At 40.6% G+C, this 21,551-nt stretch overlaps 1 protein-coding gene, 1 long non-coding RNA gene and 1 pseudogene across 2 annotated transcripts in view; all 3 read left to right on the top strand.

Annotated features, from left to right (window-relative positions):
* The first annotated feature begins 1,117 nt into the window (after window positions 1-1,117).
* Window positions 1,118-1,865, top strand: LOC148741783 (uncharacterized; annotated as a pseudogene).
* Window positions 1,866-10,986: 9,121 nt separating this feature from the next.
* Window positions 10,987-14,167, top strand: LOC148741782 (uncharacterized). Its single transcript, XR_015995825.1, has 4 exons — window positions 10,987-11,812; window positions 12,244-12,310; window positions 12,745-12,845; window positions 14,080-14,167. It is a non-coding gene; the product is annotated as an uncharacterized LOC148741782 (long non-coding RNA).
* Window positions 14,168-16,553: 2,386 nt separating this feature from the next.
* The window catches only part of LOC111331172 (uncharacterized), a 9,437-nt gene continuing 4,439 nt past the window's right edge, over window positions 16,554-21,551 (top strand). The window contains exon 1 of the mRNA XM_088746358.1: window positions 16,554-21,551. This exon is cut by the window's right edge and continues 4,439 nt beyond it. Within this exon, the coding sequence (XP_088602484.1) occupies window positions 16,588-21,551 (4,964 nt within the window). The 5' untranslated portion in view covers window positions 16,554-16,587.

Here is a 21,551-nt window from a genome sequence, read left to right as displayed (position 1 = left end):
CTCAATCTAACAAGAATATTTAACTGCGATTTGGCGGAGCAGGAACGAAAGGTGAGGCACATTAACATCCCACTCTTTCCAACCGGAATTATTGCTAGTGAGGAGTAAGCGTAATCGAAATCTCAGGATAAGATCTCTGGTAGATATTTACAGCATAAATGACATTTCTACCAACAAAGATCATATGAACTTCATATATGAACTTCATATATCCATTGTATCCGATCACCTAGTGGTTGTGCATATTCTGGCAGGGGACCACGACTATACGCAGCCCTACGCAGCGAGGTTACACAGCCAACGAGGATACGAAGTGTAACAATCATATAGACTTATCTTAAGTAAAAGAAACTGAATTAACCAGAATAAATTCGCCTTATTCCATGGTACAAAGTAAAATGCAGCCCAGTAAGGGCTACGAAAAACATGACCAAAGAGCTATTAGACTCTTCTTAAGGATAAGCAAAAGCAAATTTACTTACCATAAAGGTCCAGTTTGGATCATTTAATGCTGCCATCTTATTGTTTCACTTTCCGTCCTTATTTCTTTTTGCCGTTCAGCGAAGTAATACCATCGCAAATTATGCGCATTCAGTTTCCTTATATGGTGAAATGATGAAATGATGGAATGATAACGACACCATTTCAACTGGGTGCCTCTTGAGGTACAGTCTGTAAGTGAGCAAGATGGTGGGTGGGTATGTCTTCATGTATTTTTAATATTAATAGAGACTATACAGCATTTAAGATGTGGTAATTTATCATTCATACACCTTGACAAAATGTCCCGTCGAACACGACAATTTCCCGCGAAAAATTTCGAAGGAAAACATAAGGAACAACCACTGTCTCGCAGAACACAGCAGTCAAAAGTCTGCATGTGCGAATTTTGTAATGGCTAAGTGGCGCGCTTAAAAGTTGTCAGAACCAAGTTTTCTTATAGGAGTTACAATCAATTACAAACGTCAGTTGGGGTGTTTTAAAACCAAATAATGTAAATGTGACTTTTGAAGAAACTGAGCCAGAATCTACAAGCAAAATTTTAAACGCGAGGCACGTGAATGGATTTTTTTTCTTGAGGTTTACACCAGCGATATAGGTAGGACAGGTACCCCAGATGAAATTATTGCTTTTTTTTAATTTAACTGCTTGCTCAGAAACATGGATAACTCCTCAAGTCGATCCACATCAATTTCAAACATCAGAATACAACATGATCACATACAATCGCATTTCTTCAATAGGTGCCGGAGTTGCTTTTATTCTTAACGTAGATGGAATTTAGAATATTTGGGTGGATGCGCAAGACTTGATAATAGGCGTAATCTACAACCCCCATCTAGTAGGTCCCAAAGACAATTTCTCGATGAATTTGAGCAAGTTTTGCACACCATTTGTTTGTCTAGGCGCGAGTGTTTGCTACTAGGTGATTTTAACATTAACACGGTTTCTAATAGCAGTAATCAAAGGGTTTTAATCCCTTGGCATTCGAAGCAACGCGTAAAACTGAGACAAAAATTAGCTGCTCAGATCATATTCATTCGAGTTTTGTGACTTCAAATACAAGTGGAAGTATTGCAGCAGAAATTGTTGATCGCTTGCCTGTCATTAGCCTTGTATACGATCCAAATTGTAGCCCCATTCCCGACACAATTCAAGTTGGAGATTTTAAAAAATTTGATAAGATTGCTTTTCGAAATGCATTAAGGAACGCAAACTGGGGTTCTGTCCTCGTGTACCGGTTCACAAGAGCCGTTACAAAAGACCGAACAATACACAACAGCTAACCAATGACTCCTAAACAAAGAAAGAACAATGGTAATTCCCTTGTGAACCGGTACACCAGGACAGAGCCCAAACTGGTTGCCCTTATATAATAGCAGTGATGCGAATGAAAGTTGTTGCATAATCAGCAATTCACGCAGCCATTTACGTTTTATCACAATAGAATCGTTGCTAATTAATGTACATTGTAGTGTGACCGTAACATATGCAAAATGCTAGCAGGTATAAAACTCGCGAATTTTGGCTCTACATATTGTTATTATTACTTGGATTAGTGTGCGCGCGAATAAAGAACTTTTTTTTTTACAGAACCGAGTAGTTAACAAAAGTCTGTCGAGATTCCTTCACATTTTTAACAAAATTAGCAAGGACAAGGACCAAGTAAAACAAAATACCTGGCTTTCCAGCCCCGACAGAGAAATAATGACAATATCTTATCCCCCCCTGAAATTAACTGACCAATACCTTGAACAGTCTCACACTGTTAAATACTAAATATTTAGGATTAGTTATCGATTGCTTTCTGCCATGGCAGGATCATGTTGATTATATTAGCAGTAACATTAGCAAAAGTCTCAACACGATCGCAAAACTGAAATGACATGTAACAAATAAATCTCTTATAAGTGTATACTATACTATAGAAAAATTCACTGCCTGACTCGCGATGGAGTGCAATATCAGTTTTTCAAGTGAAATTTAACGTGGAATTCACGAGACAGGCAGTGAATTTTTCTTGAATCGCATAACTGAATAAAAAGAAGAAAACAAGATATTAAAACGGCAATATTATTGTTTGTTTTTATCCTGTACGCGCGCCCTAGAAAGCCATTTTAAAGTCAACTGTCAGAACTGTCATTGCAAAGCAAGGTAAGTCGCTCACGTTTGAACCGTCGACAATATTATTTGTACCTAGTGAATCTTTCTTGAATCGCATAGCTAAAGCCAACAAGTCACTGGGCGAAACCAGATGTTTTGTATTTTTGTACGCCACGCCAGTCATAGGCGTACGGGCCGGGGGGGGGGGGGGCGGGGAGGGGCTGCAGCCCCCCAAAATTTGGGCAACTCAGATTTTTTGGGCAAAGCTAGTTTTTAAAGAAGCTTGCATGTGTCTGTGTACTTTTTTTTTTTTTTCAGAATGACAACAGTACAGATATAGTGGATTCATTAGATACTGCTCCAGATAATTCAGAAATCGAGATGATTCAAGTGAATAATGGTTTTCGGCGTGCTCCGGCCACGTCAGAATTTATGGATGTCGGTGTAACAGATGAGTCAGAAATCACGGATAAAGTTAATTCGGATAAATCAGAGATGATGGCTATTGAGAACATACATAATAGTGCTGACAATGGTGCTAGTGCTTAGGATACGACAGAAATCGTAGGCAATGGTGCTAACTCTGAAATCGTGCTGATCGGGACATGTCCATTTCAGTTGTCACAGATAACAGTGTTCTGGAAAAGTCACAGAAGTCAGTTGTCATGGATAATGGTGACCCAGATAAGTCAGATATCGTAGATGGTATGCACAATTCTTCCTTGGATACAAATGTATATAATGCACTGTGGTACTTGCCAAAAGTCCGGTGATATAGACGAGGGCCCTCAGCAACCTATCTTGAAGTGCTACGACCCAAAAAAACTCGGCAGTGAATCTTTTTCTACAGATTTCAATCCAGCTTGGTACAAACGTTATCCATGGCTGAGCTACAACTGTGAAACAAATACAGCGTGCTGCTACCCATGCCAGAAATACTTAAATGCCCACGATTTCACGTTTGACAATTGGAAGAAGATAGAGCGTCTCACTAAACACCACAAGTGTGAGAACCATCAAACGGCCATGGTGAAATGGATTGATGGCAGAGCAAATAAAAAGAAAAATGCTTCAATACTGAGCAAACTCCAGGAATCACACAAACAATATGAGAAGGAAAATCGCGACTACTTGAAAGTTATCATTGAATGTCTCATGTTCACGGCCCAACAGAACATCGCCCAACGGGGCCACGATGAACAACGGGATAGTTTGAGTAATAGCAGTGATGTAAATAGAGGTAATTTTCTGGAACTAATTCACTTGCGGTGCAAGGACATAGCTTGGCTGAAGGATAAACTTGAAAGCTAGCTTCAGAAGCATACACAGGGAAATCTCCCGTGATACAAAACGAACTGCTACAAATTATCGCTGACCTCACTCGCGCCAGCGTATCACAAACGACAGTATGGTATCATCTTGGACGAAACATCAAACATTAGCAGAACAGAAAAAGTTTCACTTTGCCTTAGTTTCGCCCTGAATGGGACAATGAAAGAAGCATTCATTGGTTTCTACTCCACAAAATCAACCGAAGGCGAAGTACTGTTTGAACTGGTGGAATCTGCTATCACTGAACTCAATCTTGATCTCAAGGACATATTTGGTAAAGCATTCGATGGGGCGGCTAATATGGACGGTGTACACAAGGAACTTTCAACAAAAATGGAAGAGTGCTCCCGGCTCGGTATCTACGTCCACTGTTACGGACATATGCTCAACCTCGCCCTTCAGGATACTATGATACAGACTGAACCCTTGCGAAACGCTCTGGGAACTATCCAGGCTCTGTACAACGTTTTAGAAGCGAGACCCAAACGACACGCCTTGTTTAGTGACATAGAAGTACAAGGTGAGGATCTAAAACTGACGCTGAAGTCATTAAGTACCACGCGATGGACATGCCGGTGGGAAGCTGCAAAGGCCGTACACGGGTAAATGGAACGGATTGTAAAAGCCCTGCTCACACTGTCTTCAGACAAAGATCCGAAAACCTACTCTGAGAGCAGAACCTTATTGAATGCCATTTGCGACTTGGAGTTTGTCTTTGGACTGTGTGTACTGAAAGTAATCCTGACCAACAATAATAGTCTGTGCCGATATCTTCAGGGGAAGACGGTCCACGTCATCTCCGCTCGTAGGAATGCCTACTTGACCATTCAGACCCTACGCCAGTGTCGGAGTGAAGAAAGTTTCAAAAGCGTATGGCAGTTAGCATCAGCAATGGGTCTGAAAATGAAGAATTGGCTGACCAATTCTAAGTTTGAATTACGAGAAACCAGGGCATCCAGACAAACGCCGTCCCGCCGCCTTTAAGCCCTTATAGCCCTTATAATTTTGGCCTTTATCAACTGTGAATAACAATGAATAAACCTTTAAACCACTTGAAATTTAGAGTTGAGAGATTTGCATTGTTTTACAGTGGTTAGTGTGGTTTCATTCCTAGTTTTGACTACATTAACATTTAGTAACCGTCATTATCGGCGGGAAAACGTGCAATGTTCCCGTTCTTTTCGCTTTTGTTCCCGCGTGACGGGTGCGTCAACCTAAATTTTTTTTGTCATTTTTTGTTACTTACTAGAGACCACGCCCTTGTTTGCGACACGCCGAAGACATTGAAAAGTGTTTTAATTTGTTGCGATTTTTGAGACACAATGGCAGGCATTGTTTTGGAGAGGTTAATGAATTGGCTTGAAGGTCGCTTGACCTCATTGTCAGATGAGGAAGAGATAAATGATTTAAGACAAAAGTTGCTAGATTTTGAGTTTCACTTCGCAGAAGATGATGATTTCCATCAAGTCATTCCACAAAATATTTCACTTAAAAAATAAAATGTAGGTTTTAAAGGCTTTTAAAAACATAAGAGGTAGGTGCCCTTAGCATTGTTTTCTTTCAGTGGTTGCTGGAAGAAGTGTTTTATTTATTTATTTATTTATTTAACTTTTATGATTGCCGTAAGACGTTTCTCTCATACCAAAATTCACAATTTCTAAAAACTTTGGCTTTTTTTACAACCACAGCTTCTTCGACATCTGTAAGTCATTCGGTTCCCTTTTCGGCAGCCGTAGGTGAGTTTTCTTACACCATCACCAATTTTTTATTTTATGAAAAGTTTTCTTGTTAGACGTTCGCACCGTTGCTTCGTCCGTAAAATGGTATTTAACAAAGGTTTTTATTTATGTATTCATTTAATTGCAGTACCTTTCACTAGTGCGAATTCAACCTCACAATCTGGTTAGTGTGTTGCGTCACTTCCTTCTAGTTTTACTTCCTAAAGGGAACAAACGGCAGTTGCATAATAATGCTATTATTAGTCATTGTTTGTTTCACATATGGTTTATATAATGTATGCAGAGCGCTTATTGCATGTGGAGTCTCCGTAGCTTAGTGGTCAAGGATCGGGGTGGGGAATTTGAAGGCTCCGGGCTCCACTCCTCACGGGGACTCAAAATGTTTTTCATTATCTCACGCTCCTGACGAGACGAAAAAACATCTTTTACTCTTTCTTTACCGAGCTCACAATTTACTATCTTTCTTATTCTTATTATCAACCGGTTTCCTTTTTGATAAATCTGCCTGGAGGGTCAGAATGGCAGTGAATATGATCTCCAGCGAAAGTGGTAAGCGAATGTCGTCATCACGTGATATGTGCACTAGTAACAGCTTTACCTCAATGGAGGGGATATGGCATCGTAACTTTGCCGCAAAATATAGCACAAAAGATCCCATGATATTCATAATGGCGCAGCGACGAGCGTAGAAAAAAACTGGAAATTGGTTTACTGACATTTGGTATGCGTTTGGCATTTTGAGTGTGTTACTGTCAGATATATAAAGTGTTCACTGATGAGCTGTGTATTTCCTGGATTGTATTTCTTCATATTCCTTTCACATTGTCTTCATTGTTATAAGAATAATGTACCACCTTAAATCCTCACAACTTAAATACAGTTCCACTAACGAATTACCACTCCAGAAGGGACCTCTTTTCCAGCACATTTCTTTTTTTCAATTAGTTCTTTTCATGGATCGCTCTACCATGATCGAGGTCAGGGTGTTTTGTATCGTGTGTTTCCGGCGCACAAAACTGCCTTTAATTTGTACGAAACAACAGAATTTCATATAGGTAATAAGGTAGACACCAAACATATTACTGATTTGAAGAGATGGATGCAAACTAACTCGTGTGAAGAAATCGAGCTTACATTAAACTGAAATAAACTCAGCTGACTTTAATAGAACAATTAACGGAAATAGCCTAGAAAAAATGAACACTCGTGAAACCGCACACAGATTCATTTAATTTGATTAAGTTAGTGATTATCTAATTTTACCACACCGGGTGTGGTTTTGTGATATAGGATATAGTGACACTTGGGAGTTTTACAGAGCAGAACCTTGACGGTAGTCTTGAATACGGAGAGCGTTTTATAAAGAGAACAGCGAGTTTCGAGATTTAGAGCCTTACGGAATATTGAGCCTTGTAGCACAGAAGGATTCAGCCAATAAATTCTTTACAACCTGTGACAACGATGGCCAAGGAAAGAGAGGACTAAAAGAGTCTTCCAAAAAAAATTAAGGCTAAATTTTTCAAGAAACTGTAATTCAGTTGGCGCCTTTTTAAAAAAATGGCGTAGATTTCGTGAAGAATGTATTGTTATTTTCCATGATGTTGATATCAGTTGCCATTACTATTTACGGTACTATATACAACATTATCAAAATATTCCATCACTAACCATGTCGCGACGTTTTTGTGATTGTGGATGAAAAATTAATGGGGATTACCGTTTAATTCAAGATGGCGGCCTCCTGTCGTCACTTTAAGTTTGCTTATAATAAATAAGTTGTTTTGGGAAGATCTGACTTATTTTCTCAAATAGGGTTAAGGTTTTATGCTCCGTTGTCAAGACATAGAAAACTTTATTGAAAACGGCTGGTAGTTACCGCAGTGCAGGAAAGCATTATCGTTCATTATCAAGCCTTTTTGCAGTTCTCACCAAGTAACCGTTCATGTTGAGGTATTGACTTACTTTTCATTAACGCCAGTATTTTTGTTAGCAAGTAAATCTGTTACTTATTCGAAAGTGTGGAAGCGCGGTGGCCTCATGGTTGGAGCGCTCGACTCTGGATCGAGTGGTCCGGGTTCGAGCCCCAGCCGGGGACATCGTGTTTTGTTCTTAGGCAAGACACTTTACTCTCACAGTGCCTTCCTTCACCCAGGAGAATTAAATGGGTACCAGCGAATTTAATTCTGAGGGTAACCTTGCGATGGACTAGCATCCCATCCAGGAAGGGGGGGGGGGGGGTAGAAATACTCCTAGTCGCTTCATGCTACGGAAACCGGAGTTAAGCGCCGGCCCGATGAGCCACATGGCTCCTGAGTAGGCTTTGCCTTACCCTTATTCGAAAGTGGGTCAGAAGGAGGACTTAGCCCACATGGAAGTTAGTATGATGTATTCTTTCAACATGCGAAAGAAATTCAGTAGGTTTGTCTTTAACAGTAGTTTAAATAGAGCAACAAGATTTCCAGAGTAATTCATTGAATAAAATAATATGGAATTCTTGAATCCAGAAAAACAAAACAAGTACAAATATCTTTCTTCCCCCCCTCCCCGCCCCACGCCCCGCCCTAGACTTCCGACATGCACATGTTACGGGCTACATTTACACTTACCCTTTCTAATGCAACAGTATCATTTCTCAGGTATAAAGATGACTTACAACAAAAATTGGCCGCAGAAAAAGAGGCTTTTAAGGTGCAGTTAGCTGGGGCTCTTGCTCAGTTACGAGGTGTGGTATCAGTGATAGAGGGAAGAGCAGATGTTGAGAAACAAAATAAGCGGGCGCAAAATCTGTGGACAGCTTGTCAGTCGCTGACTATAACTCTCGACAAAGGTGCTACTCAACCAAAACCGCTGCTGCCTCAGTTGACAGCCATTCACCATGCGGCGGCAGAGGATCCACTGGTCTCACAAGTTCTTAACTCCTTACCAGAAGAAGCTGTGTTAAGAGGAGTGCTGAACGAAGAGAATGTGACGCGTCGCTTTTACAAGATCCGGAGATGGTGTCGACGAGTAGCCATGATAGGAGAAAATGGAGCTTCACCATGGACTCGCGTGCTGTCGTACATCCAATCTTTCCTAATTTTCGATTCATTTGATCCCGTAAAGCATACTTTTGATCTCCTAGCGCGCGGAGTACTACCTTCGGTGTGGAGATCTGGAGTTAGCAAAGCGAGTGGTAAATTAGCTACGCGGGGAGCCTAAAAATGTAGCGCGTGATTGGTTGCTGGAAGCCAGGTTGCTATTGGAGACGAGGCAGGCTGTCAACTTCTTGACTGCATATGCTGCCGTATTGGGGACAGCGGGGGCTGATTGATTAGAACTTAGAGGTACAATTATTTTTGAAAGATAGTGCTAGTAAACTGTCGTTGATAAGTGAGGATTCCCTTCAAACTTCATTTTCGACTCGCGTCATGTACTTTATCTTCTCCTGCTTTATTTTTAACATGATTGGCGGAACGATATGGATAAAAGGGAAAAAGAAAGCTGTTCTATAAATTTGTCATAAACGTGTAGACTGAGTTCAATTTAAAATGATGTTTCTTTTCATTGAAGCTTTGACCAAACATTGTAATGGCTCTAAGTGTCTCAAACCTTTAACAATGTTTGTCAGCCGTAATTATGTAACATCAAACTGTATTACACAAAAACTCTGATGGCTTAGCCATCTTATGTAACTTGGTTTCGAGGGAAATTCGTCAATGCATTTAGAAAAGGTTTTAAGGGGATGGAGCTTCGTAATAACGCACTCTGCCTCTGCAAAAGTACTTGGTTGACTTTGTTTGACAAAATTGCACCGTCCTTGCGCAGCAGGAAACGCGCGTCCAGAGTGAAAATTTCAGAGTTCTTTTATTTATTTATTTACTCTAGTTTCAGGAGTACGTGCGCAAAGTAAAAGTCCTCGACCCAGTAGAAGTCAGAAGTTAAAAAAGACATGCGGTTCGATTACGTCACCAAGGAAAAATATGCAGCAAATTATGACCACTGTGATGAAGAATACCGTTGTCAATAAGAATGAAAGCCGCGCCAGATCTTTGCTGTTTTGATTCTACCACAATATTGGCGTGAAATAAAACGATTCTTTCAGTACGTGGCATGCTGAGGGACACGTTGACGCGAGCAGCGTTCTCTGTACTCTTCTAGACAACAGCAAATTACCAAATGAGATCACGACGTTACTGTTAATTGTGGTAGAAAAGAGCTTTCAAGACGTGAAACTTCATCTTTTTAGTCGATTTTCACACGGTTGTTAACTTAAAGGTCCACCTGTCAAAGCAGATTACTCTTGAATTTACTTCAGATAAGTTTCGGGATTAGCTAAAGCCACCTGAACCAAATAGATAAAAGTAATTTTATGTTAGTCTCCCAGTTCCTTGAAACAATGGTAAAACGCTGGAAACCACCAGTGTTTTCTAAATCCTCCATGCCAGAATCAACTGGAGCATTGTTGAGCTGGCCTATCAGCAAGGGACGTGTTGTGGCCTGGTTTGCTAAATCACTTTGCACTACAGTGTTGATGGATACACACAGAGACAATCTCAGGAAGTAGAGTGCGCATTCTGTTGTAGAAGAAACCTATCGTTCTTTGCCAAAACGAAAACCAATCAGCAGGTGATCATCCGAATTTTATATCCCATTAAGTCTGGCTGCATATTTAAAAAATACGCCAGCAGTGTAATCAAAGGACTACAGCGGATGGTTAAAAATGAAATATTACAAATGTTATCTGATATTATCTCGGGTTCACATGAAGCCGGATAGGCGAGCAGAATTAACCTCCTGTTTACCCGCCTTTATCAAAGAGGCTTTAGGAGTAAACTAAGTATAAATGAGAAGGTAAATTATTTACGTTCACTGTCAGTCATTAAAAGGGACAGTGTTACGATTTGCGCATGCGCAAACTTTTGATAGTCCGAAGACGATTTCAAACTTCTTGTGGGAAATTCAAGATGGCATCTACAAGTGGAGGAAAGCAAATTTATCATGGCGGTGATGAAGAGGGATTATAAAATAACTGAGTGCGAGAAATAAGCATTAATACAAACAATAAATGAAATATCGTAAATACAAAATAAAGAAAGACTTACTTTGGTCTAGCCCCTAACGATAGCAGATGATAAGTTGATAGCAAGAACGGCAACCGAACTAATATGATGAAAAGTGAAATACAATATCTGATGCATGACAGAAATAACGATTTTATTGGTAACAGTCATTAACTAACGAAAGATTAATTGATAAAAATAAAACATAAATGAAAAGCACACGAAATACGTGTCCCTTAGCGTTTCGAAACTAGCAACCATCACAACTACGCAATTACATCCACCATTCTTAAAACTTTACTTCAAAATGATACAGGAGACTGGTACTGTCTTTTCGCATTTTCCACTTATTTCATTCAAACGCGACAAAAAATAGGCTACATATCGGTCAAAAGTTCAACAGACCAACCCGAAACTTTCAAATGGGTTCGCGCACGATGCAAAACTTGTCCTTTCATTCGTAACGTTGAGAAAATATCGCGACCAAAACGATCCATTGAGATTGCTGATCACTTCACGAGCACCTTCGCCAATGCCATCTGTTACATAACTTGCGCTCATTGCAAAAAGATGTCCGTTAGTGAAACAAGAAGATGACGAGAAGGAGACCACTAGATGACCTATTCCGAGTCAGTTGAGAAAACCAAAATTACCTTGTTTTACTCCCTCACCAACGCAACATCACAGTTTCTTTCTATTCTTTCTATTTTGCTACCTTTTAATTTGACCTCTTTTCAGTCCACCACAACGTTGTATTATCAAGCAAACTCCCCGCAAAAAGAATCACAGATTCGGAAAAAATAGAAATTGTATGTTACGGACAGATGAATGAAACTTATCTGTTCATTTTATTACGCTGGAAGGAAGATGAGAAGAGATTTATAACAATTTTCTTGGTGTTTTCTTTCATTTTCCATCTCTGTTCGCGTAATTCGGTTTTGAACATCTAAATTTAATTATTGACGATGCCATTTGAGTTTGTAAAACTGAAACAGTTTGTAACTTGTATAGCAGGGGACGTCAGGCCTCGGCATTTATTTCTTTTGATTTTTATCACAAGATCGATCACAGTTCAACTGAAGCTTCTGACTGTAAATGGTAAGTTATCCACACGTCATGACTGACTCTTCGTGAACTCTTCATTTTTCAGTTGATGTGATTTGTATGATATCGATCGAAGACAAAGTCGCTACAAAATAAGTAGAACGGATGTCGTTGATCGGTGTTTTTCGGTCTGACAAGACGTCAGTACCGACCACTTCTACCGTTATAGGTTTTATCCAGAATAACGTAAATTAGCCACTGTAATGAGCTTCTGATGTGCCGAGTGATAGCCTTCCGTCTTTCGTTCTAAACGAAGGGCTAACGCTCGAAATGGCAGCTTCAAAAACTCTTTATGGTGGCTAATTTACATTATTAAATCAGTTGATAAAACGGAATGATCTTGGTATATAAATGTATCCCCTTCCTCCTCACTGACGCGGCGCCATAATTTCTTTAGAAACTTACCCCTTTATTCATTTCTCCAGAATTTAACGAAAGATCGTAAGAATCAGGTGACATGAGAGTGAACTGATCCAGCTTGAACCTTTCCAGGTAATTATCAACAGTTATCTTTTTTTGAGGGAAGAGATAGAGGGGATTGAACTTGGACTACAAAAAAGTGGTGATTCTTATACTTTGTTCCTTGTATCTGTTTGATATTCTTCTACTGAAAAACTCACAGTGGTGTTTCCCGCTACTTTTACGCTGTCGTTATTTCTTTTCTTCCTTAAACAAAGAACTCGCAATATGAGAGCAGTATATCGAGCGAGCATTTGCATAATGATAAGAATTCTCTACGGCTGAGGTTGTTTTTGTACTCCAAAATTAGTAATGATCTTTGAACCCGTGAAGCTAGCATCTTATTTATGTCAATATTTTAGTTTCCCCTGTATCCCATCCAAAGTTTCTCTGAGGAGCAATCTATTTTTCGTATTTTAAGCAATTGATTTTTCTTGTTTGATGTCATGTACTATGATATCTTGCAGTGCAGAGAAGTTTCACTTTCCAGGGCGGATACAATCAAAGTCTAATACACCGCGTGTTGAGAGTGAATGGTTCAGTGCAGCAGAAGTAAATGATCTGTTCTGTAAGTAGTAAAGACATTGATAATATAGTTACCGTTACAGTAACGCACGGTCTGTTATCTATGTGCCTCTAGATATTTCACATCCTTTTTCAAAAGATAGAAAGGGGGTGCTATAGCCGTGTCACAAAAGTGGGGTGAAATGCACCAAATGCTCCCCTCCCCTAAATATGGATGTAGAACACATTTATTTCCGAGTTGTGATGACCTGATGGAAAATGAAAACTTTGACTGGAAGTATGTGAAAAAAAACACTGAAAATAGGAAGTCATTAATTCCGAGGTAAGTTCAAGGAAAAATTAGGAACTTGTTTTTGTTTCCGTTTACTAGCTGTACATTTAACACACTGAAATTTAAAATAACAAACGAATTGAAAAATAAACCTCCATCACCTCAAAGAAGATAGCAAATGTTAAACTCTTACTTCTGCATTCACGGTTTATCCTGAACAGGTTGAACGTTTCTTGAAAATCATAATAATAATAATAATAATAGTTTAATATTTGTAGTGCGCAAATGCCATTTACATATGATCAAATGCGCATAATCATAGGAAATCATAGGAATGCGCAAAATCATAGGAATCATAGGAAATCATAGGAATGCGCAAAATCATAGGAATCATAGGAAATCATAGGAATGCGCAAAATCATAGGAACTTTTAGCAACTAATCAACGGATTGTAATTTCTAATAATAAAAATGGCGGCTGGGAAAGCCGTCATATATGTTAAAAAAAAATGAAAGATGTTATGGTATCATGGTTTTTCTCCTGAGCCATCGAAGCGTTCACTGTCAGTGTGCAGTGGGATAACTTATCATCAATGAGGCGAAAGAAGGAAAAAATTATTTGCTTTACTTTATGGCATTCATATTAGCGAAATACATCCAAAATTTGGCGAATAACTCAAAAGCGAAGAGATATCACTTGGTCCGGCTGTTAACACTTTAATCGTTCCAAAATTATTTAAAATGTAACTTCCCCTCATACTATACAATCATCATCCAGTAAATAGGTATGAGAAATATCAAACTTATCGGGTCGAAGTTGTTATCATGATTCATTACCAAATATCAGGAAATGTGTAGGAACTAGAGGGGAGAATTTACAATCACATCTTGGAAGTTAAAGGGTCAATTAATCGATGAAGATGGAAACACTTATACTTTTGATGATTTCCTGACTTTATCTTTATTATCATCTACATACCATTGCGTTTATTTTCTTCGATATCCAGAGAAAATCAACCTTCATCAGAATATCTCATTCAAGTACTTTTGCTTACATCAAAATGGACACAAAACATCTCTAGCTTCAAACGGTGAGTTAATCCTGAATTATTCAGTTTCATTTTTCTCACTACTCTCTAATTTCTTACTTTGTGTGTCAGAGTGACAAACCACGCGGTGGGTCTATCTTTTTTGGTTAACTTTTTTGGTGAGGAAATCTGAGTTGTAATTTCTAATCTAATTTTGCAAGGATTTCCTGCAAAAAGAAGCCAAAACATTCAAAAACTCTTTCGTTTTACGATCAAGAGCGGACTTAAGGACATATGGTGGTCCACTTCATTCTCTTATTGTGCGGGTGGTGTTACATGTAATTCGGCTTTTATTTCATTTCATCTTATTTTAATCGCAGAGCTTTCCTAACTTCAAGTGATATCTTTACTTGTGAATATGTGAAATTCGTATGGCATTACATTGCATTGTGTTACACAAGTTCGTGACGTGTGGACATGCGCGATACCGTGTAGAAGTGGATCTCGTCTCTTGTTAACTCTTACGTTAGCGCCCAAGAGGTTTCCCTTGTGTTAATCTCAATTTCCAAGTCCTAAGTTTGCGCCCAAAGTTCAGATAAACATGTATATATTTTTATATTGCTGATTGTGACTGCTGTCACATAGCGGCGGAGTAGGAGGCCGGAGGGCTGCAGTGCTCCCCGCCCCAACTAAAATTTTTTTGGAGGGAGGCTCAGCGCCCCGCTCCCCACGTTTTGCTGCCAAAAATATCCTTAGCGCGGCATAGAATTTGGCAAGATATTTAATCTTGTGATCTTTTTATAAATTCTTTCATCAGCATCGTGCTTGGCAAAATAATCTGTCATAAAACTTTTTTTGAATAGCTCCAGCCTGTGCCCGAGAAGCTTATCAGCTGCCGGCAGTTCCCATTAGACTAGACAGCACGTCTAGGAAATTAGAAGAGTTAATTTTGTCTGAGGGAACCCAATCAAATGCTTCGCTGAAAGATTTAGACTGGGCCGGGAAAAATGAAAGTAGGCCAAAAGTCGATTACGGTCACAGTCGAAACTGTAAAGATTGCAGAGTGGTATGCTTGTTCCAACGAACAACGCAAGGGGCATTTTGGAAAATTTGAGTAGGGGTATGCGTATGTCTCCCCTCCCCCCCCCCCACGTTTCAAAACGCTCGCTGCCTCTGTCTTATCAGTCTCGTCAATCTTTTTTCCTGTGTCCCTGAAACGCTCCTATTTAGCAATTTCGATTCTTTTCGATATAATATTTATACAATAAAAAAGGGTTAGGAAGGGATTTGATACGCAAACTCGTGGCGTTAACACGGCCTTAGGATTATGGAGAAAGCTTTGAGGAGGACTTTTTTGGGATGCCAACGTTATTCTGTATCCTGGAACCACAAGATCGTTGGCTTTAATTTCAGAAAAATCACTGTATATTTTAGTTGTATTTTGCATAGTTTATCGGTGATTTCACCAGTGTCACTTTGATTGTTGACACTCGAGTTTGATTCCTCTGGCTTTCGAAAATGAACAAGTCAATTCCTTATCATGAAACGTTCAGAAAGGGGAAAACCGGTAATTTTTAAATCTCCTGATGAAAAAATAGTTTTGAGAGAGTAATGAGGGTTCGTGGTTTGCCTCGCCCTCAACGTTATTTTTAGTGGTTTTATACCTACTTGACTACCTGAAAAGTGCATGCCAACGGAAGCTCACGGAATGAAAGTTCGCTAAAAACCTTTCACTTTCGCGGAAGCGTCATTTTGCTTTTTCTGAGCGTCAGGAGTTCTACTCTATTTTTAGTTGGTTGTGTCGACATAATTCTCCAAGGGGGTGAAATCCTCCTTAACCTTTAGAAAAAGAGAACTCTTTTGACAAGATACCGCCTCTTCAAATGAGTTATAAATTATGTAGAATTGCCATAGTTTTTTGCTAGAAAGTTAACCGAAAAGCGAGGAACAATGTATATAATACATAAACTTAAGATAAGATCATTTGGAGCCCCAACCAACCAATAAGGTTTCTTTCTTCTCAATCTCATTTATTTTTATCCATAGCTGCCGCCGTGAACTGAAATTATGATTTTGTATAAAATATGAGGCCAATCTCCTTGTTTTCTAAAGTAAACATTTTTATTTTAATTCATCAGTCAACGGGAAAAGAAGTCACGTTTTAAATTAGATTTTTCATGTTTTCGATCTCAAATGGAAAAAGCCATGAATTGGTGGAAATACACTGGAAAGCATTTTCATTTAATCGAAGCAAATATATCTTACATAATCGAGGCGGAGGAAACTTAAATTTACGTCAAATTTCTGTCAGTATTCGCCTCTTTGGGAAACTTCCCCACCCCTCCTAGTATTAACCCAATTACTTTCCTCTTGCACACAAAATTTTACACTGTAAAACGGCCACTGAATTAGAGTTGTCTGGGTAGCTCCTCTCGGATGTATTATGTTTGATCTCCCTTAATTCTGACACCAACAGGGAACAAGGTTATGATGGACAACACAGAAGTGGACGCTACAACCACTTCAGTCATCAGAATAGCTGTAACTGTTGCAATTTTTCTTCTCAACACTGGTCGTGTTCTACAAGCTATCGAAATGTGCCGTGAATGTTTCATTTTCCTACACAATCGGGGATTTAGAGAGGACAATCCAATGGCTAAATTACTTTACCAAGATATCTTTACCACAGCAACAAAGGCGTACTCCACGTTATTTGACTACACAAATACTGAAAAATACGTGAGAGAACAACTACTCTTATTTCAGGAGTCTGATGATACTGTAGGAAAAGGATGGCTACAGTTAAGACTAGCAAAGATACTCCAGGATCAAAAGAAGTTCGCGGAGGCCGGAAGATTTTATGAGTCAGCAATGACCATTATGAAAACAAATAGTGATGCACAAGGCGAGGCTGTAAGTTGTGGAAACCTAGGAATATTGCTCCAGGTACTTGGTAAATACGACAAGGCCAGAGAATATCAAGAAAAGGCACTGTCTATCCGAATAGAAATTGGCGACAGGGAAGGACAAGCAACGAGCTACGGAAACCTAGGAACATTGTTCCGATCGCTTGGTAAATATGACAAGGCCCGAGAGTATCAAGAGAAAGCACTCGCTATCAGAATAGAAATCGGCGACAGAAAAGGACAAGCAGCAAGCTACGGAAACCTAGGAACGTTGTTCCAATCGCTTGGTCAATATGACAAGGCCCGAGAGTATCAAGAAAAAGCACTCGCTATCAGAATAGAAATCGGCGACAGAGAAGGACAAGCAGCAAGCCACGGAAACCTAGGAACATTGTTCCAATCGCTTGGTAAATATGACAAGGCCCGAGAGTATCAAGAAAACGCACTCGCTATCAGAATAGAAATCGGCGACAGAGAAGGACAAGCAGCAAGCCACGGAAACCTAGGAACGTTGTTCCAATCGCTTGGTAAATATGACAAGGCCCGAGAGTATCAAGAGAAGGCACTCGCTATCAGAATAGAAATCGGCGACAGAGAAGGACAAGCAGCAAGCTACGGAGACCTAGGAACGTTGTTCCGATCGTTTGGTAAATATGACAAGGCCCGAGAGTATCAAGAGAAGGCACTCGCTATCAGAATAGAAATCGGCGACAGAGAAGGACAAGCAGCAAGCTATGGAAACCTAGGAACGTTGTTCCAATCGCTTGGTAAATATGCCAAGGCCCGAGAGTATCAAGAGAAAGCACTCGCTATCAGAATAGAAATCGGCAACAGAGAAGGACAAGCAGCAAGCTACGGAAACCTAGGAACGTTGTTCCAATCGCTTGGTAAATATGACAAGGCCCGAGAGTATCAAGAAAAAGCACTCGCTATCAGAATAGAAATCGGCGACAGAGAAGGACAAGCAGGAAGTTACGGAAACCTAGGAACATTGTTCCAATCGCTTGGTAAATATGACAAGGCCCGAGAGTATCAAGAAAAAGCCCTCGCTCTCAGAATAGAAATCGGCGACAGAGAAGGACAAGCAGCAAGCTACGGAAACCTAGGAACATTGTTCCAATCGCTTGGTAAATATGACAAGGCCCGAGAGTATCAAGAGAAAGCACTCGCTATCAGAATGGAAATCGGCAACAGAGAAGGACAAGCAGTAAGCTACGGAAACCTAGGAACGTTGTTCCAATCGCTTGGTAAATATGACAAGGCCCGAGAGTATCAAGAGAAAGCACTCGCTATCAGAATAGAAATCGGCGACAGAGAAGGACAAGCAGCAAGCCACGGAAACCTAGGAACGTTGTTCCGATCGCTTGGTAAATATGACAAGGCCCGAGAGTATCAAGAGAAGGCACTCGCTATCAGAATGGAAATCGGCGACAGAGAAGGACAAGCAGCAAGCTACGGAAACCTAGGAAAGTTGTTCCGATCGCTTGGTAAATATGACAAGGCCCGAGAGTATCAAGAGAAAGCACTCGCTATCAGAATAGAAATCGGCGACAGAGAAGGACAAGCAGCAAGCCACGGAAACCTAGGAACGTTGTTCCGATCGCTTGGTAAATATGACAAGGCCCGAGAGTATCAAGAGAAGGCACTCGCTATCAGAATAGAAATCGGCGACAGAGAAGGACAAGCAGCAAGCTACGGAAACCTAGGAACGTTGTTCCGATCGCTTGGTAAATATGACAAGGCCCGAGAGTATCAAGAGAAGGCACTCGCTATCAGAATAGAAATCGGCGACAGAGAAGGACAAGCAGCAAGCTACGGAAACCTAGGAACGTTGTTCCAATCGCTTGGTAAATATGACAAGGCCCGAGAGTATCAAGAGAAGGCACTTGCTATCAGAATAGAAATCGGCGACAGAAAAGGACAAGCAGCAAGCTACGGAAACCTAGGAACATTGTTCCAATCCCTTGGTAAATATGACAAGGCCCGAGAGTATCAAGAGAAGGCACTCGCTATCAGAACAGAAATCGGCGACAGAGAAGGACAAGCAGGAAGCTACGGAAACCTAGGAACGTTGTTCCAATCGCTTGGTAAATATGACAAGGCGCAAGAGTATCAAGAGAAAGCACTCGCTATCAGAATAGAAATCGGCGACAGAGAAGGACAAGCAGGAAGCTACGGAAACCTAGGAACATTGTTCCAATCGCTTGGTAAATATGACAAGGCCCGAGAGTATGACGAGAAAGCACTCGCTATTAGAATAGAAATCGGCGACAGAGGGGGACAAGCAGGAAGCTACGGAAACCTAGGAACATTGTTCCAATCGCTTGGTAAATATGACAAGGCCCGAGAGTATCAAGAGAAAGCACTCGCTATCAGAATAGAAATCGGCGACAGAGAAGGACAAGCATCAAGCTACGGAAACCTAGGAACATTGTTCCAATCGCTTGGTAAATATGACAAGGCCCGAGAGTATCAGGAGAAAGCACTCGCTATCAGAATAGAAATCGGCGACAGAGAAGGACAAGCAGCAAGCTACGGAAACCTAGGAACATTGTTCCAATCGCTTGGTAAATATGACAAGGCCCGAGAGTATCAAGAGAAAGCACTCGCTATCAGAATAGAAATCGGCGACAGAAAAGGAGAAGCATCAAGCTACGGAAACCTAGGAACGTTGTTCCAATCATTTGGTAAAGATGACAAGGCCCGAGAGTATGAAGAGAAAGCACTCGCTATCAGAATAGAAATCGGCGACAGAGAAGGACAAGCAGCAAGCTACGGAAACCTAGGAACATTGTTCCAATCGCTTGGTAAATATGACAAGGCCCGAGAGTATCAAGAGAAAGCACTCGCTATCAGAATAGAAATCGGCGACAGAAAAGGAGAAGCATCAAGCTACGGAAACCTAGGTACATTGTTCCAATCGTTTGGTAAATATGACAAGGCCCGAGAGTATCAAGAGAAAGCACTCGCTATCAGAATAGAAATCGGCGACAGAGAAGGACAAGCATCAAGCTACGGAAACCTAGGAACATTGTTCCAATCGCTTGGTAAATATGACAAGGCCCGAGAGTATCAAGAGAAAGCACTCGCTATCAGTAAAGAAATCGGCCACAGAGAAGGAGAAGCAACGAGCTACGGAAACCTCGGAGCAATGTTTGGAATGCTTGGTGAACATGACAAAGCTCAAGAGTGTCTCTACACAGCGTTATCAATAGCAAAGAGAATTGGCTGCAGAAGAATTGAGGCCAATATGTATGGAAACTTAGCAGGTTTGTTTTTATCGCGTGGTAAATTTACAAAGGGTGAGGTTTATTTAGAGAAAGCACGTGCAATGAGAATGGAAACCGGTGACAGAGAAGGACAAGCGGCAGATTACAGAAACTTTGGCCTTATTTCTTGTAAGCGTGGTGAATATACTAAGGCTCAAGACTATTTGAAGAAGGCCCTTGCCACTCACTTGGACTTGGGCCTCAGAGAAGCTGAAGCAATCGATTACGCACAGTTAGGAACATGTTTTGTATCCCTTGGTAATTATGACGTGGCTGAAAGTTACCTTCAGAAGGGTCTCTTATTAAGCAAGGATATTGGACACAACCTGACTGAGTTTAAGTGCCTTTGTAATCTAGCAGCGTTAAGGCTATTACAATTCGATTTTAAAGAGGCCTTTTCGTATCTTTATCGTTGCACTGACAAATTGGATACTTTGCGAGGTTTTATTAAAGACAGCGATCAGATTAAAATATCTCTTTTAGAGGAGTACGGTGCCCATATCTACCAGGAGCTCAGTTGGTTACTTTCGTCGACCGGGAATCCACAAGGCGCTCTTTACGTCGAAGAGTTGAAACGGGCAAGAGGCCTAGCCGACTTAATGGCAGCTCAATACTCTGTTAAAGAGCAGATTTCAGGCAACCCACAATCTTGGTGTGGCATTCAGAACATTATCGCAAAGGAAACTGACTCTACATGCCTTTACATTTCGGTTGGTAAAGCGGATGTACGATTTTGGATTCTCAAAGCAACAGAAGCTATTCGTTTTACAGAAAAGGAAGCAAGCCCGATCAAAAACGAAGAGACTGGATTAGTCCCTGACTTAGATGAGTTTTTAAAAGAAAGCTTCCGCAATCCTGCAAAAGACATCACTAAAACGAATCTCCACCTGTGTCACAAGATAATCATCGCCTCTGTGGAGGTTTTACTGAAAGAGCCTGAGATTATAATTGTCCCTGATTCTTGTATGTACCAAGTGCCATTTGCAGCCTTAACTGATAAAGAGGGCAAATATTTTTCGGACACATTTAGGATCCGCATCGTTCCCTCCTTGACTACTCTGAAGCTCATTCAGGACAGTCCTCCTGATTACCACAGTAAGAGTGGTGCGCTGATAGTCGGTGACCCCGACGTTAGAGAGGTATTGTACCAAGGTAGACGCACGTTAGTAACACCATTGCCACGTGCAAGAAAGGAAGCAGAGACGATTGGAAGTCGTCTTGGCGTCAAGCCCTTGATTGGAGACCGCGCAACAAAACAGGCTGTACTTCAAGCGAT

This window comes from Stylophora pistillata, chromosome 1 (genome assembly GCF_964205215.1).
Source record: "Stylophora pistillata chromosome 1, jaStyPist1.2, whole genome shotgun sequence".
NCBI classification, from domain to species: domain Eukaryota; kingdom Metazoa; phylum Cnidaria; class Anthozoa; order Scleractinia; family Pocilloporidae; genus Stylophora; species Stylophora pistillata.
This window is presented reverse-complemented; position numbering and strand designations above follow the sequence as displayed.